Source organism: Triplophysa rosa, linkage group LG18 (assembly GCF_024868665.1).
Source record: "Triplophysa rosa linkage group LG18, Trosa_1v2, whole genome shotgun sequence".
Taxonomy (NCBI): domain Eukaryota; kingdom Metazoa; phylum Chordata; class Actinopteri; order Cypriniformes; family Nemacheilidae; genus Triplophysa; species Triplophysa rosa.
In genome coordinates this window covers 20,778,457-20,796,361 of record NC_079907.1, presented here as the reverse complement: position 1 = coordinate 20,796,361, position 17,905 = coordinate 20,778,457, and the positions used below count along the sequence as shown (strand labels likewise).

At 40.8% G+C, this 17,905-nt stretch overlaps 3 protein-coding genes across 4 annotated transcripts in view; 1 reads left to right on the top strand and 2 right to left on the bottom strand.

Moving 5' to 3' along the window:
* Nucleotides 1–686: 686 nt before the first annotated feature.
* cntd1 (cyclin N-terminal domain containing 1) lies at nucleotides 687–4,133 on the bottom strand. The gene is made up of 7 exons (XM_057359417.1): nucleotides 3,968–4,133; nucleotides 3,368–3,443; nucleotides 3,115–3,295; nucleotides 2,869–3,031; nucleotides 2,648–2,792; nucleotides 1,405–1,501; nucleotides 687–846 (listed from the first exon to the last, which is right to left on the bottom strand). Exons 1-7 carry the CDS (start codon nucleotides 4,131–4,133, stop codon nucleotides 745–747), a joined length of 930 nt encoding a protein of 309 aa, XP_057215400.1. The 3' UTR covers nucleotides 687–744.
* Nucleotides 4,134–4,626: 493 nt separating this feature from the next.
* LOC130568919 (cytochrome c oxidase assembly factor 3 homolog, mitochondrial) lies at nucleotides 4,627–5,829 on the top strand. The gene is made up of 2 exons (XM_057358158.1): nucleotides 4,627–4,859; nucleotides 5,395–5,829. The coding sequence occupies exons 1-2, from the start codon at nucleotides 4,661–4,663 to the stop codon at nucleotides 5,487–5,489; spliced, it is 294 nt and encodes a 97-aa protein (XP_057214141.1). The 5' UTR covers nucleotides 4,627–4,660; the 3' UTR covers nucleotides 5,490–5,829.
* A 174-nt stretch (nucleotides 5,830–6,003) lies between these two features.
* The window catches only part of wnk4a (WNK lysine deficient protein kinase 4a), a 57,804-nt gene continuing 45,902 nt past the window's right edge, over nucleotides 6,004–17,905 (bottom strand). Inside the window, exons 16-21 of one of the 2 annotated variants that reach the window (XM_057358156.1) lie at nucleotides 16,622–17,481; nucleotides 15,946–16,036; nucleotides 10,810–11,386; nucleotides 10,281–10,486; nucleotides 8,936–9,039; nucleotides 6,004–8,004 (exon numbers count right to left, since the gene is read on the bottom strand). In XM_057358156.1, coding sequence (XP_057214139.1) covers nucleotides 8,002–8,004; nucleotides 8,936–9,039; nucleotides 10,281–10,486; nucleotides 10,810–11,386; nucleotides 15,946–16,036; nucleotides 16,622–17,481 — 1,841 coding nt within the window. In that variant the 3' untranslated portion in view covers nucleotides 6,004–8,001. The remainder of the gene's footprint in view (nucleotides 8,005–8,935; nucleotides 9,040–10,280; nucleotides 10,487–10,809; nucleotides 11,387–15,945; nucleotides 16,037–16,621; nucleotides 17,482–17,905) is intronic. The other variant, XM_057358157.1, reaches the window with a different exon arrangement.

The following is a 17,905-nucleotide window of genomic DNA, read 5'->3' as shown; positions in this document are numbered from 1 at the left end:
GCTCATGGCTGCCAGCTCCCGCACACGCTTTCAGACCAAAAAACAAGCGAACGGACGAAGGGGAATAACGCAAACAGTGAACGGAAGGAGGGGGGTCACTCCGCGGGATCGCGATGCGCTTCAGTGATCCTCTATTGATGAATTTTGTGGTCATTTACATTAATTAATATTATATAAACAGTTTTTGGCCTTGTTAGTAGATCACGAAGTTTTGGAACATAGTAACTGTTTACATCAACAGTGGACATATATACTGTACATATGTTGACATGAAATGTTAAATTGAAGCTTTTATATACAGTATATTGTTTATGCTTCTGCCTTTATCTTTTAAAGGCGTGTAGAATTAGGAGCCATAACCAGAGAGAGAAGTTCCTATGAAAACAGCACTGTCAATCGAATCTACTTTAGTTGATATATATTTTTTATTCATTTCTTTTATTTTTCAATTCATTTATTCGCATAAACGTTTGACTAAATTAAAATATGTAGTTGAAAATGCTAAAAGATTATCATTTTTATAGCAATCTGCTACATAACATCATCTTTTTAAAACCTACTATATTGTATATACATAAAAAAATGTCATCCTTTTAATAATTTATACAATGGCAGACAGAGACAATTTAAAGTAGAAATAATAACAGTGTTATCATTATGAACTTTCATTGTTTGCATAGCTCCTCTCTAAAGTCTTGACTTTATTTGTATGATGCTCTCTTTACGCTTAAATACACAAAGGAATCACACAGGTTTGATCTTGGTGATGTGCATTAGGGTGACATATGCAAAGTCCATGATACTCTGGCCTGATATTCCTGTGACGCCTGTGAGCTCATCCACTACCTGCAGAACAAATTCATTTTTAAATGTCCTTTTAAATCTCCCTCATGATGTTTCAAACGTGACTTTTGTTTCCCCATGGAACCATTAAGCTGCTCTTTTATATACAAGGACAGTCGCTATGGCGACAGATGCTGTCAAACTCCAGAAATCACATAAAGGTATCAAAACAGTCAACCACTACACTACATTCTACTGTAAGTGCATTTCCTCTAAAGCTATATAATATAGGCTACTAACTTTTATGGTGCTACATAATTTTCGGAGCTTGCCAGCATTCATACCGGTTCATTTTCAACATAAAGAATGAACATGGCATCCATTGCTGCTTTTTGTTCCAGAAAAAGAAAGTTAAACAGATCTGACAACATGAGGGTGAGGCATTAGTTTCAGTTTTACATGAACTTTTCACCCAGATATTTGTCTGTTTACAGTGTCCCCTTAATAAAACTATACTTATTAAATAGTTATGCAGCTACTCCTCTGGCAGTACATAATATTTAAATACACTTCACAACTGACTGAATCCTTATCCATATTCAGTACTGTAGCTTTCTGTACCTTTTCCCATGTTGAGATATGATGAATAAAGGCAGCCACAGCAATAACTCCAACTCCCAAAAGCATGAAGTCTTCTGTCACAGACACAAACTTGGCTCTGGTACAAACACACACACACACACACAAATAATTTCCGAAGCTATGCAGCTTTCACTAACAAGCAGCTCAAAAAAAAGAGTAATGATTATGTTAAAAGCTATGTTCATTTCACTAGTAGCAACAAACAAAATTCAAAAATCTGTATAATTATTGTTATTAAACAGGTTTCCCCAAACACTGTATCCCCGCACACATCTTCTATTGTTCATCCAATTACGTAGTCCTGTCCAAACATCTTTCAATCGGTTGAGCTAAAGAGCATTGTTTTGAGAGTGTCACAGTGCCATCGTGTTTACAACTTCAAAGAAGCAAAAGCTAATTAAAGGGATACTTCATCAAAAAATGAACATTCTGTCATCATTTACTCACCTTCGGGTTGTTCCAAATCTGTATAAATGTCTTAGTTCTGATGAACACAGAGAAAGATATTTGGAAGAATGCTTATAACCAGACAGATTTTGACTACCATAGCAGGGGAAAAAACAATGGTAGTCAAAAGTGCCCCAGAACAGCTGTCCTACATTCTTCAAAATGTCTTCTTTTGTGTTCAACCCAACAAAAAACATGATAATGTAATTTTTCCTACTATGGGAGTCAATGGGGGGCAAAAACTGTCTGGTTACAAGCATTCTTCCAAATATCTTTCTCTGTGTTCATCAGAACAATGACATTTATACAGATTTGGAACAACTCGAAAGTGAATAAATGATGACAGAATTTTCATTTTTGGGTGAAGTATCCCTTTAAAGGAATCGTTCACCCAAAAATGAAAATTCTGTATGAAACTGTATGACTTGCTTTCTTCTGCATAAGATATTTTGAAGAATGTCGATAACCGAACATCGGTGGCAGCCATTGATTTCTATTGTATGGACACAAAACTAATGCAAGTGAACGGCTGCTATCTCTGTTCGGTCAATGTCATTTTTTCAAAATATCTTATTTTGTGTTCTGCAGACGAAAGAAACTCATACATGTTTGACATGACAAGAGGGTGAGTAAATGATGACAGAATTTTCATTTTTTGGGTGAACTATCACTTGAAGTTTAAAATGTATTTACTATTTTCTAAAATCACACCTATTTCGTTTGAAGCACTTTAAATGAGAAAGTATATAGGGGAAATATTAGAAAGACCTTGTACCTTTGCTCATAGGATGGGTTAGGGGATCCAGTGGCAGATATGAGCAATGAGTTGTAGATTGCCTCCCTCTGCAGGTAAATGAACTGCAGCACATACACACAGAGACGGTGCAGTTGCGCCACAGGGGCTGTTGGATCATTATGGCCTACGGGAAATCAAAGTATTCAAGACAATTTGAGTTCACTGCATTTTAGCTGAGAACGGATGCGGAGCAAACTTACCCAGCACTTCCAAAAGAGTCTCGACATATGTTAGAGCATTGGGCACATTCAAATTAAAGTTGAGAGTTTTTAAAATGAATATCTCAGAGTCCAGGAGTTTCTCTTTGGAACACGGATAACTGACTCTGTGCAGAAAATCCATCGCAATGTTGTTGTTAACAACCTAGACAGCAAAGAACAAAAGAAATCACTCTATAACATTTGAACAAAGTTATTTACTGGGTTCTACGTGACGTACATACATACATTAGAGTGCAGGTCCAGTTTGCTGGCTATCTGAACACTTGAGAGGATGAGAACAAAGAACTTCTCCTTGAGTGTTTGGTAGATGAGATCCTTATAGTCTCCTGTCTCCTTACATGGTGCACCTTTTGTAGGTTGCCTCTTTTGTCTGCGGATGAGATCTTCAAGATATTTGGCCATAAACCTAAAATATTAAAGTGCAACTTTAAAGCGGTTTAAAAGGAAAAATCCTTATTCTGATTCTGATCACAATTACCTGTTCAGCATCTCAATGGCATAGTACCCAACCACAGGGTCAAGTCCTAGTTCTGCACAAAGGTGAAATACATACTCTGTGAAGAGAAAAAGTTAAAAAAAGCTCAAATTCCACCAACGGCCAGAATTGCCTAGATGAATTGGGCTATTTTTAAACTGTTGCCACGGATTGTTTCTTTTCTGTAGGTTCAAAGTTATTTATGAAAACATCATTCGTTTACCATAATGTTTATGATAACTACTATACAGTGATTTTCAAGAAGCATGTATGTGAAATGCATAACAGTGCTTGTAAATATAGATTTTAGGTAAAGGTGTGGAATATTTAGTTATAGGCTAGTTCTAGTCCTGTTTTGTGCGCAGATCTGACTGGCAACCCTGCTAATGCCATGTTTCTGGACATGAAAATACCGTGGTAAATGAATATAGTATTTTATTAAGTACAAATATCGAAACAATATATGCCAACGAGTCACTGTATTACCATATGACAACATTAGTAAACCGTGCTAACACCCTCAGTAGCCTACAGTATTTTGTTTAAGGGAAATAAAACAGCTTGAAAACCGCAAACAAACTTCTGGTCATTTCTGTCACTTACCCGCTATTTTACGATCTCTCAGATTTCCACACAGATATGAAACATTTTCCAAGTTGGATTTGTTTCTGTTATTGAGGTTGGTCAGAATATCAGATAAAATGTCCATAGACACCCTTCCAAACCCCAGGTTTCTCTCAGGTTCTTTCGGGGGAACTCTTTTTGCCATTGTAGAACTAACGTTGTCATCACAAAGAAGCGGCAGTTTAAAGTACATACTGTAACTATAACTGTTACAGTGGATAGCAACATGTTTTTGCCCTTTAGAGGGCGCTCGTCCACATTGTCGTATATATTGTCGAGCAACATTAATCACTTTTTTGTATTAGCTAGTTTGTCTAAATATGATAAAAATCTAATATTTCTAAGGGGTGCCTGGAAAATAAAAAAAATATTCCCTAGAAACCTGTAGAAAATGTTAGTCGTTGGCTATTAATAGCTGCGCAGAGAAGAGAAGGCGATTCGTAATGCACCTTCATTTGGAAATGATTTTGATCTATACTTTTTCAGATCGTGTAATAATTTATAACATCCTTAAAAATCATATTGTTTTGGTGAAATTTGTAACATCAACATCATTTCTGTAAAATGTGTTTTTGACCGGAAAGGTTGTTAAAACGACTGGCTGCGCAAATACAGCGCAGCATTGGCGTGTAAAATAGCATCGTGTTGCGTCACAACAACTGCGCTTCAAACATGGCTGACAAGAGTAGGCAAGGGGACCCAGTTGCCCAGTTTGCAAAGAGAATATACCCCGCAAAAGACGAGCTGAGTAAGGAACAGTTACAATTCATCCGACAAGTGGAGCTGGCGCAATGGAAGAAGAAAACAGAGAAGCTCAGGGGTCGAAACGTTGCGACTGGACTCGCCATTGGAGCTGTAGTACTTGGCATTTGTATCCTTAACAACCATGTTACACAAGGTTATGATGACATAATGTAAGACTACGTTTTAGATATTAGTTACTTATCTAGTTACTTCAGCTAACTGTAGTATGTTAGTTTGCACATCTTTCGTAGATCTGTAATCTGTAACGTTTAGTACTTTACGTAACGTTACATGGGTGGAAATGACAACCAACCAAGGTGACGATCATCAATAATCGGTGATTGTATGCTAAACGCTTAATTATTGCATAAATGATATCACAGCTAACACTGTGATACAATAGCACTGTTGTAATTGCACGTTACAATGAATGAAAAAGCATCCCGTTCATTTAACACAGCCACGTGAATATAGTTTAGTAGAATGCTGTGTTCTTATGTAAAAATCATCACTAAGTTAGTCCATGCTGTACATTTTAAAGGGTGTTACATCATTTAGAATAGTTTTTTTTTAATTCTATTAAACATGTTTGTATGCTCAGACATGACTAATGATGACATGATCTGTGTACTACAGTATATTCCTTTACCAGATGTCCACAGACGGCTACACTTTCTACTCTGTATCCCAGGAAAGAATAATGGATGAAATGGATCAAGAAGCCAAAGTACGTGCTCCAAAGACAGGAGCCAACTGAACTGTCATCTGATCTATGTGCACTGACTAGTGACTACACAGCACAGAACGTTGGAACGGGCATCGCTGTCATTCATCAGACAGCCAACAGAGGGCGGCACATACACGTTCTCTCATACTGGATGATTAGAAGAAACGGAAGCGAATTTCATAATATTCAGTTTTACTGTTAGTGATTTGTGCAGTAATTACATAGCAGAGTTTCTGGCACTTCTGCTTTGGGTACAGACCCAAGTAAAATCATTGAAGTGATTGGCAGCCTAATTTGTTGTAAAGATATCTTGTTTTGCCTTTCTTTTTTATAAACACAATAAATGTGTCTTAAATATTACTGTGGTGTGTAAAATAAATGCTCCACTAGCAACCATGGTTTTATTTAGATTTATTGAATTTAATGTACAAACATGATTTTAGAATATTGATACATAATCTGAAAGAGAAGGCACAATGGGTTGCATTGCAGAATGAAGCAGTCAGTACAACACCATAAAGTCACTCGCCTCAATCTGAAACATGTTTACTGTGTTTATGTTTGCAATACTTTTACAGCAGTGTGGTCACTGTGTACATATAATTCATACAATTTCACAGTTTTGAATATGTTTTTTTTTTGTACAAAACCTGTCAGCATATGTGAAACTCTACACTTCACCGTGTTTCATTCTGCATAGAAAGGCGTTATGCATTACAAAAACGTAAATCTACTAAGCCTGTTTAATGCAACGTCTTTTTAATACCATCTGTTTTAGATTTTTCACATTCAGAATTCATCCTGAATATCATTTAAGTAGGGAGCTCTGCTAAGTTCATTTAAAACGAAATGTTCTTTAATTCTACCATGTTTATTGGGTTTTATAGATCACTGACAATACTAAAAATTTACTTTCATGAACTGCCCTAAGTAAACATTAGCAGCCACTCAGATGTTAATGATTTTGTACTGTTCTTATATTGACAGGCCATCACAATGAAACTTGGAACCATATGGATATGCAAAGTGCAGTGTGCATATTTATATATGTATACCTGTATATTTTATATTCAATATTTTACATTGAAAATATGTTTTGCTTTTTATTTTGGTGCATTAAGAAATGAATACATTACAAAATTAAATTAATACATTAATCTATAGTCTAAAGTCAAAATAATACAAGACACCTAAAATATATTGTAAATGTATATATGTAGGGATAGGCTTTGTTTTTAAACAATCAAGCCACTTCAAGGTTAAACACTACATACATCTCATGGAATAGAAGTCTCAAAACACAAAATAATATTCAGTGGCGCCCGAAAGTATTTGGACACTTATGTCAAACATTATGAATGAATGTGTTTGCATTAGCTACAAAATATAACATTTTACAATTACACTATGCAACTGATCCCAAGGCAATTGTAATAATTGTGGTTCTATTAAGTCAATAAGGACTTTCTGTATTCTTTATAAACAGTATATTATTCAGGAGCCCTTTCTGTGTGGTGTTTGTAGTTGTATAAAGTAAGGTTATTCATATTTCGACTCGAGTATCCAAATACTGTTTGGGACATCAAACCCCCAACCCTCGAAATACATACATCCTTTTTCTGTAATCTACATTTTTAAATTCACATAAAAATTGTCATAAAAGGATTTTAACAGCCTTTGATTAAAAAAAAACTTAACAACAAATAATAAAAGTAAAACTGAAATATGAAACAGTTTACGGACCGGATGAACCAAGTTTATAGTGATTACTGTGATTATTTTGTTGGATCATATCATAAAGACACTTTTATTGTGTTTTTAAGTTTCTACATATCAAACGAAGGCAGTAGAATAGAAACAGCAGGACTGATCCGACAGTGGATCGTTGTTGTAGATACATGCGCGTTCAGGGCTCATGTCCAGGGAGTTTCTTTAGAAAGTGCAAGAGATAATAAGAAATTATATTCAGTGCTGAGCCATAAATATATCACACAGAGACATCATGCCATGTCACATTACATCACTGAATTTGCCATGGCAACAACATCACGTAACAGCAGAGACTCCCCAACCATTTGGCTATTCACAGAACGAAGCAAAATAAGGCGTTTGTACTATCATCAGTATGACGAAAACCTTGTCGGAAGGTTAAAATCACACAGCAATTTAGGTTTAAGAACCAGTGCATCATATATTACAAGCTGTATAATCATTTCTGCTCTTCCAGTTTATCCTGTTATCTAATATCAGTATTTGATATAGCTTTTCTTTGCAGTGCTAACTGTATTGTATTTGATGAGAGGCTTGTTGAGACTAACACAGTCGCTCAGTCCAAGCACTTATGGTTGAGGGGCAGACTGTGAGCGTGGCTTGACCCTGTGACCAGAACACCGGGCAACACTTCCAGGACTTGGATCAGCAAAGAAAGTCTGTGGCTGGTTGTCCAACGATTGTTCTGCTTCAGTCTAGCAGGTGTGGCAGGGTTAGTCACAAATGAAGGAGGTATTCTAACGTAGTTCCACCAATGTACATGGATAAGCATTTACTAATAAGACAAAAGAGATAACGGAAAACGTTATTAAGATCTGAATACATTCATTTGATGCATCCAAGAGCTGAATTAGAAATCAAATGCAAAAAAAGGGGGTTGTTGCATAACAAATCATCCAACATACATTTATAAATTGTATTTGTTTATCATACAAGCATTTTCAAAGCCCATTGGATTATTTGGGGGTTTGGGGATCATATGATGTGTGGGAGCTAAAAGAAACTTTGTATGCTCAGTATACTCAGATACTCAGTATGTATCATCACATTCGCCCTCTGAATCGTAATCGAATCGCATCGTGACGTGCCTAGAGATTCCCACCTCTACCGATGGCCGTAAATTCAAATCAGACGTCTTCCGTGTCTGGAATAAGATAACCTTGTTTGAAATGGGTTTGGCTAAAATAAAATTTTGGTTTCGTCTATACTACTAGGTACTTATACTGACTGGGTTACATAGAATTGCATTACTAAAAAGAGACTAAAATACAATTTTCATTGACTAAAACTAGACTAAAATGTCATCAGTTTTCGTCGACTAAAACTAGACGAAAATAGTCATGGATAATTCTGACTAAAATAAAACTAAAATGCTCAGACTTTTAGTCGACTGAAACTTGACTAGACTAAAAAGTGTATGAACGTGACTAAAACTAATAAAAACTAAACTGACAGCTTGACACAAAGACTAGACTAAAACTAAAATTAAAACAGGCCGCCAAAAACAACACTAGTGCCGTGGGTACCTATTTAAACACGAACTTTCTCGTTATAGAAAGCACATTTTAATCACTGTTTTGAAGAAATGCAAAAATGTTTTTCTCCATTAAAGGTCATTTAGGACTGAAAATGCATTTTACAGACCTGAGGAACTAAGCAAACAGGATAAGTGTGTACTCATTTTAATGCATGTCAGGAAAACATACCATTCTAGTAAAATCAGGAGCAAACGTCACTCCTTTAGTAGGCCGTGAACCCTCCTGGGAACTACTGCTACTGTTTCCGCTTAGGGAATTTTTCCTCATGATCCCTAAAGACCCACAACACAGAAAAGCATTAAACATTTCATTGATCTGTTTCATTTAAAAAGCCGTAATCATCAATAAAAGTATAATAACACATATAGCCCAAACCACAACCAATTAAGGCTCTGTTCTAAAACCAAGTAGCCTGACTGCGCAGGCAGGGTTATAAAAGCACCATAGGCCTGCCGTGCTGCCAATGCAAAGGCTGTTCTAAAAGGTCACTCGCAAAGTATTGATAAAACAAGGTATGAACGGTTATTTTTATGGATAGCAGTACAAAGTAAGGCCGCACAATACATTTTGAAACAGAGCTTATTGTTTTCCTCCGATTAAAGAAGCGATGAATTAAAACCACAATTTTAACCCGAGCTTTTGTTATATAAGAGGAAATCGTATTCACGCGAACATCCTGTAAGTGTCAGAACTGAAAACGCCCTTGTTACTGAGATTACAACTGTTATTGACACCAGGCCCTGGAATGCCCCTGATAGGTTGAACACCGCCTCCACAGGAGAATATCAACGACTACTTCTCTAGCCCCGCCCACTGGTTCGCGCATGACAGTACTGAAGTAACACAAGTGGCGCGGAACCAGATAGACCGGGAGTCTCCCGTTTGTTTATTTATCATTGAAACTCTCCTAACATTTGAGATTCGCGATCACGGTGATCTTATGTCCGGTTCGCGATCACGGGTCTCAAATGCTGACAGGTACGGATATCATTAAACACCACACAACTATAGACTATACAAACTATACGCAAAGCCTTGCCATCACATCCGGGAAATAAGTAGTAAATTTGAGTAAAATCACGGGCTTCACTTATCCTGTGCGAATGCGCCACATGAAATACAGATGTGGGGAGGACATTTCTAAATCATAGGAGGTCCCCAGATAATACTAATCCCGTGTGAATAGGGCGAATGTGTAACCTAACGTTACGTCTTTAACCAAATTCACAGACGGCTCCAACTAAGTTTACTACGCAAACTGCTATCCAATCATAGCAGTGGGCGTTTACTTCCAAGTCTTCATGGCGGAACGCCCATTCAAACTGATCGTTTGTCGAGCCGGCCTCAAAACCCAGGTAGAAAATAGCCTATTACCTATTGATTTTGATGTTTTTGAATGTAAAACCACGCAAATGTCATAAGTAGACCTCATACAACAGTATAAAACAATAAACAAGCCAGTTCATCACACCTTTAAGGTTGAAATTGGGATTCTCAAAAATGAGTGTTTAACCTGTTAAAGGGAGAATATCCAGTCTCTGAAGGCTGTTGCGACGAGATGAAGGGAAGTTTCCTCCTTTAGACAGTCGGCGCTGGCGGCTGGAGAGCATAGCAGCTGGGGATATGATACATGGGGGAGGAACCTTCCCCATCTTGGAATAAAGTTCCTCTAGCTCTCGCTTCTGCCCTGCCTGAAGACTCTCAACCTCACACAGATGCCTGAGAGACAAAGGAAGGATTTTTGTAAGATACCTGTATAAGCATCATTTACGGCTGAGATATGTTGATGTATATCTTGAACCAACAATACTTGTTTTTAAAACCTTGTGCAGATAAAGACAGAAATGTAAATGTTTATACATTAAATGAAAGCCTGGTAAAACTGAGGACCGCTTACAAAGAATATTTGATATATCAGAACACTAACATGTCTTTTTTTGTGCAATAATGAAAGAATAATACATTCAGGAGTCGTCCTTATTTTATAGCGCCAACTTCCCCCACCACTTGCAAAAACAAAAAGGTGGCCGTGAGTCACTTACTTCTCTCTTAGATCCTGTAGCTCCCCCCACATCTCATCATCCTCGCTCTCTGATTCGTCACTGCTCAGGTAGGAGGAGCTCCGTGTGTAGCTCATCCAGAGGTTGTGGAGAGGACTGGGATACGGAGGGCTGCCTGTGTTGCCATCCCATGTCCTTCCATTTGGGTCCAAGGCCACTGAAAAACCACTGTCCACCGATGTCCCCAAAAGACCTGTCCCACAATCCACTCTGCGAACCTTCTTCCTTCTGTGTTTCTTATCTAAAGGGATCTCATCATTGTCTTTTTCATTTAGCTCCTGATTAACCTGTCCATCCTGATCCGATTTTTGATTGCTCTGCGTCTCGAGCTGTTTAACAGAACTTGATGAATCACATGGAGTTTCACCGGAGGTAGAGACGTTCTCGATGTTCTCTCTTGGAGGATTTTGCACATGAGCTACAAAAGATGACGAAGGCTGATCCAGTGACCTGATGAGGGTTGGTGGTGGTTTTTCACTGTCTGTGTGTGTGGCTGGGGTAGGAATTGCTTTACTGGGGGACACTTGAAAACGGCCCACAGTCACAGTAGACTTTAGTTCTGTAAGAAACAGAGTAATATAAAAATATGAGTTAAAGAAGAGTTAAAGTATAATAATAATAATTCATTACATTTATATAGCGCTTTTCCGGGTACTCAAAGCGCTTTACATGGAAGGGGGGAATCTCCTCATCCACCACCAATGTGCAGCATCCACCTGGATGATGCGACGGCTGCCATATTGCGCCAGAACGCCCACCGCACACCAGCTTATTGGTGGAGAGGAGACAGAGTTACGAAGCCAATTAGTACATATGGGGATGATTAGGAGGCCATGATGATGTATAGAGGCGAAATGGGCGAATTTGGCCGTTACACCCCTACTCTTATTCAAAGGGATGGGGTTTTTAATGACCACATGAGTCAGGACCTCGGTTTAACATCTCATCCAAAGCAAGGACGGTGCTTTTTTGCAGTATAGTGTCCCCATCACTATACACAGACCACAGGGTGAGCACCCCCTACTGGCCTCACTAACACCTCTTCCAGCAGCAACCTAGTTTTTCCCAGGAGGTCTCCAATACAGGTACTGACCAGGCTCAACCCTGCTTAGCTCCAGTGGGCAACAGGTCTTGGGCTACAAGGTGATGTGGCTGCAGGGTATGCAAATAATGTTGTGAGTGCGAGACCTATTACAGTATAAAACCACATTGTGCAATGAAGAAAACCCAAAGGTAATAATTGTAGGGTTGCATAAGTGTTTACGTGCTCGTGTTTATTGATCAAATTTTCCGTATGTAAGATTTTAACTTCTGGACTTCTGGGATTCTAATTCTCTGTCGTACGAGGGTGTCTGCTGTTTGGCAGGTCGAGTCTCTCCCCGCCGATCTCCGTGCTACTGGTGGTGCCTATTGACTGTCTTGTCTATCTGCCTTGTTAATAAAGTTCTGTTTCTCCCTGCAATTGAGTCTGTCGCCTGGTATATCATGACACTTTTCATACTTGGCTGTGTTTGGAATGTACTATTTTGACAGTATACCTGCATTCAAAGCTCAGAGTTTGTTAAGAGGTCATGCTGTAATTTCAAAATGAACTTTATTATATTAATATCAGTCAACATTTTTTGCATACTTTTTTCAACAGTCTACCTTATAAGAAATTTAAGATATAAAACGCTAAAATGTAAAAGATGCAACGAGTATAGGGAGACTTATTTAATGATGAACATTTCCCAAAATATGAGTTGAAAGATTCTTAAATCAAGAGTACTATTTTATACACACTGAAATAATATCACGCGATCAAATGGCTCTATTTTTGTATTTATTTATATAAATGGGAAGTACTAATTTCACTACAGAGCCCATATAAATTAAAATACAAGAAATTCCCATTTTTATTTGAAGAATCTACTTGAATGTTAAAAATGTATGCTTTAACTTCTTGAAGGACAGTAGGATTCTCTCATTTGATTACTTCTAGACAACATCACTGGATGATTTAGCATGAAACTTAAATAGCACTGACTATTGTAGCTCCAACCTGTAGTCTTTTATAACGTCATTTGTTTTCTGTCTATTTGCTAAAACATTAATCTGGTATAAATACAATTAAAATAACTATTTTATAATAGTTTAATAGCCTCACTGTTTGGGTTACTGTTACAAACTGAAGCTTTAAAAATACCAAACCCTTTTAAATGTTCAAAACTGGGATTACTGTGGGCTGGTACATTATAAAAAGTAGCAAATGGAGGCCCTCCAGCACTGCCAACGTTACCCTGGTTTCAGGAACATGTAAAGAGTAGCTACTGGGAACATTACAACCAATTTGAAACCACATTGTGCAATGGAGAAAACGTCTCGGGTTACGTCTGTAATCCTGGTTCCCTGAGAAGGGAACCAGATGCTGCGTCGCCATAGCAATGCTTTGGGGAATGCCTCGCATGACCGCATCTGAAGCACGTGTGTCAAATAAACTCATAATGAGGTAATGAGCGGGATGCCGCACGGACCAAGAGTATAGAGAGGCATCCCAAATAAGCACAAGCAGCTTATCAAGTGCCGAAGCAAGTGCCTACAGGGATGCAGGGAGTATGGCAAGGAGACGCAGCGTCTTGATCCCTTCTCAGGGAACCAAGGGTACAGACGTAACCCGAGACGTTCGCTTTCGATGGAACTCGAGCTGCATCGCCATAGCAACGCTTTGGGGAACGAGATGCCCACGCGGCCATACTACCAAATGCCTGTAGCGTGTATGAACCGGACAAGGTCAAGGCAACTGTACAGGCAACAGTACCTGGGCCCCTAAAGAGGGACCTAGGTCTAAGTTATACAATTTTACAAACGTGAGCAGCGAGAACCACCCCGCCGCATCACAAACGTCCTGAAGTGAAGCCCCTGACCCTAAGACCTTAGAGGCAGCCATACCCCGAGTAGAGTGGGCCCTCACGTTAACAGGTGGGGGTATGCCACTAAGTTCATAAGCAAGCGAGATAAAATCCACTATCAACCTGTTCAAGGTGTGCTTGGTCGCCGGGAAACCCTTCCAGGGCAAACCAAAGCAAACAAATAACTGCTTGGTTTTCCTCCACTGAGCAGTCCTGTGAACGTATGCATCCAGTGCTCGCACAGGACACACTAAGTTCCTCCAATGGGCCTCGGCACATTGTTCAGTACCTTAGGCACGTAACCAGGCCTCGGATACAGAAAGGCCTTCGCCATCCCCGGAGCAAACTCAAGGCACGTAGGAGATACCGACAGGACCTGAAGATCTCCCACTCGCTTTAGGGAAGTAATGGCCAGAAGGAACACCGTCTTAAAAGATAGAAGTCTGTCTGGTGCGGTGTCGAGGGGCTCAAATGGAACCCCGGACAGTCCTTCTAACACGATCGCCAGGTCCCATGTCAGTACCCTAGTGCGGCTCACAGGCCTCAACCTGCGAGTGCCACAAAGAAAGCAGACAACCAGCGGGTGTCTACCCACCGATGGACCTTCCAAAGGAGTATGATAAGCAGGAACTGCTGCCACATAAACCTTCAGGGTGGAAAGGGTTAGCCCAGCAGAGAACCGCTCCTGCAGAAACCTCAGCACCACCTCAATGGGGCAGCTAACTGGGTCCCTCAGACGAGCTGCACATCAAGAGGTGAAGATTCTCCACTTAAGGGCATAAAGCTTCCTCGTGGAGGGAGCTCTGGAGTGAAGTATGGTTTCCACAACCTCAGTTGTGAGACCTGAGTCTAAGAGCCTGGCCCCCTCAGAGGCCAGACCCACAGCTTCCATAGCTCTGGATGGGGGTGAAGAACTACGCGAACCCCGAACGCGAACCTTAGGAACTTCCTGTGTTGTGGAAGGATGGAGATGTGAAAATATGCATCTTTGAGGTCTATGGTGCCAAACCAGTCCCCCAACCTTATTTGTGTGACAATGTGTTTGAGTGTCAACAGTTTGAATTTTAACTGCATAACTGAGTGGTTTAATTCTCGGAGATCTAGAATCGGACGCAACCCCCCATCAATAAAGTAGCGGCTGTAAAACCCTGCCTCTCTCGCGTGTGGAGGAACGTACTCTACAGCCCCCTTGCACAAGAGAGAAATCACTTCTTGTTCCATAACCAGAGCCTGCTCGGGGCGCACCACTGTGGGCAGCACGCCAGTGAACCGAGGCGGATGACATTGAAACTGAATGGTATAACCCTGCTTGATCGTGCGCAGGACCCATTTTGACACATTTGGCAGACGTTCCCAAGCTGCAATGTAATTTACTAAGGGCACCAGTCACTTAAGACTGGCCTCTGGTGTACTTTGTGTGGTGGAGACCGCCGCACCCTGCCGTGCTACGTGTGGCATCACGATCCCCAGATGGCACCGAGGCGAGACGGACACCATAGACTGAGGTGTACTTCGTTCTGCCTCGGCAGGGGCAGCCCTCAGCATACCCGGCCCGGACGCTAGGACTGCTTTTTCGCCGAAGCCTTCTTCGCCAGAATAACGGTCCTCAGATCTGTCTTCGGCTTAGAAGGCTTTGGCTGAGAGTGGCCCCCGGCCCCCCATGCCCTCTGAGGGGGAGCTCGAGCCGCCACACTCTGCTTCTGGCGGTTTCTGTATGCGGAGCTGGAGGACGGCTGGGGCTGCTCCCGCTCTGCAGCCCCAGAAGCACGGGGCCGACGAGGGAGGTATCTCCTGAATGCCGCTGCTTGCCTACGCGCCTCCTGGAACCTATTGACGACCGTATTAACGGCGTCGCCGAAAAGACCAGAGGCAGCAAGCGGGGCATCCAGAAGAAAAACCTTATCGCCAGATTTAATGTCCGATAGGTTTAACCACAGATGCCTCTCCACCGCCACTAACGCAGCCATAGCACGGCCAACAGACCTTTTCCACCTCGTGAGTGGCACGCAGAGAGACATCTGTGGCCAGACGCAGTGAACAGACTTTCGAGTGCAGTCGTGCTATGGCGACGCAGAGAGACATCCGTGGCCAGACGCAGTGAACAGACTTTCGAGTGCAGTTGTGCTATGGCGACGCAGCTCGAGTTCCATCGAAAGGGAACCCAAAGATAATAATTGTAGGGTTGCATTTAAGTGTTTACGTGCTTGTGTTTATGGATAAAATTTCTTACCAGATGATGATGAGATTTCTTGGCATTGAGGCGCTCTGGTACTCTCTGGTGTTGCAGGGGGGGACAGAGATCTAGGACTGGATGACGATACCTTAGAGAGAGTACGGAAAAAGACTATTCAATTCAGGCAAAATGTCACATCTGTGTTTCATAACTGAAGTTAATAACATTTTTAACATAACTTGCGTAAGAACAGTAAGTGTTAAAGGAGCAATGTGGAGATTGTAGCAGAATCTAGCGGTGGGGTTATGTATTGCAACTCTTTTGAAGCACTTCGGCGACTCTCACAGGACAAAGATGTTGTCGCGTTTTCGTTTCTTTGCCCTGTGAGATTTAGCATTTACGAAAGGTGCTATATAGAAACAACATGGCAAATTCCATGTAAGGGTATGCAGATAGAAATAGCTCATTCTAAGGTAATAAAAACATAACACTTCACAAAACATAACAGGACTTTATAGAACTCTGATGACATAGTTCTGTATATTATATTGCATTTCTGTCAGTAGATCATCCTAAATATTACACACTGGACCTTAAAGATATCCATGACTATAACTATATTAGCGGCTACACCAACAGATTATAATTACACTGTAGTTTCACATTTTAAATGTGTGGGCCCCGTCCACGTATATCATTTATCATTCAAAATAATGCCGTTTTTAAAGCTTACTCTGCTTACTAGGCTGGTTCGTGGCGAAGACGACAGGCCAGATGAACAGCCAGGGCTGGTCCGCTGGTCTAGCGAGTGCCTTGGGAAAGCTGGTCTGTATCCATGAGCCAGAGAATATTCCTTTGAGGATTCCTGTATATACTGTGAGCTTCCCAGCATTCCCTGCTGAGAAACAGTAAAGGCTGTCTGACTGGCAGAAATGGGAACGCCACTGGGTGAAGTAGACGTTGAAGTAACTTGAGGAGGAGGTGAGTATCCAGTGTCCTGATTATGAAGTTGGGAATTGATGGTCTGGTAATACTCAGTCATCCCTGTGGTGTATGCCACCTCTCCTGGTACAGGTGGGGCATACTGAGACGCATACATTGTTGGATAACCAGGTTGTGGTGTCAGCTGAGGTTGGTAGCCTGGAAGGGGGGGTATGGTCTGTACCATAGATGGCATGGCCTGTGCCAGGCTCGGGGCGGGCATAAACGAATGTGCCATGCTCATGGCCATTGAAAGCACATTAGCCAGGGAAAACAGGGGTTGAGTGTGGGGTGGCCACACTGGAGGCGTGTGAGCAGGCGTGGGAGAGGGGGACAACAGGGGACTTGAGATGTCTGAACTGAGGGGAATGGGGGAGCCTGAAGTAGATGCTGGAGCGGATAGGGAGTACGTGGGATTACTGTGTACACGAGACAGAGGTGCATGGGTGGGTTTGGGGGAGCCTGGGTGAGGTGGGTACGGGAAGTTAAAATGTGTGACGTTGTTCATATACGACGGCCTGTATTGCTGCATGTGAGGTAGTTTGGAATGAGGCATTCTGGGATCAGGACTGTAGGCCAAAGCTGAAGGAACACGATGTGGATGAGGAGAACCTGGAAAAAATATACCGTTGTGATTCATGTCACATGTTCAAACTACATTAAATGTCATTATTTTAATGTAAAATACTGAAATAATTAAATTTTGGTTTTGGTTCTGCCAGTTTACGTAAATCTTGTCGAGACACGCTGACTTAGTTTATTCAACTGCAAGACAATCCAGAAACAACAAAAGCTACTGTTGAGGGACCTGTTCCATTGCAAGACATCCATGATACTGTTATACTTGGCATAGTAAGCATGATTACAATAACCATGTAAATATTCATATGAACGGCAATAAAAAGCTGTATTACAAGTTCATCCTGTTACTTATGTCTTTTGTGCAAGCCTAACCAAACTGGATAAGGTTCACTGTCATTCTTTTATTCTACTGTATTTCACACGCCTATAGGATTTCTCATAATCTTTCTTTTTG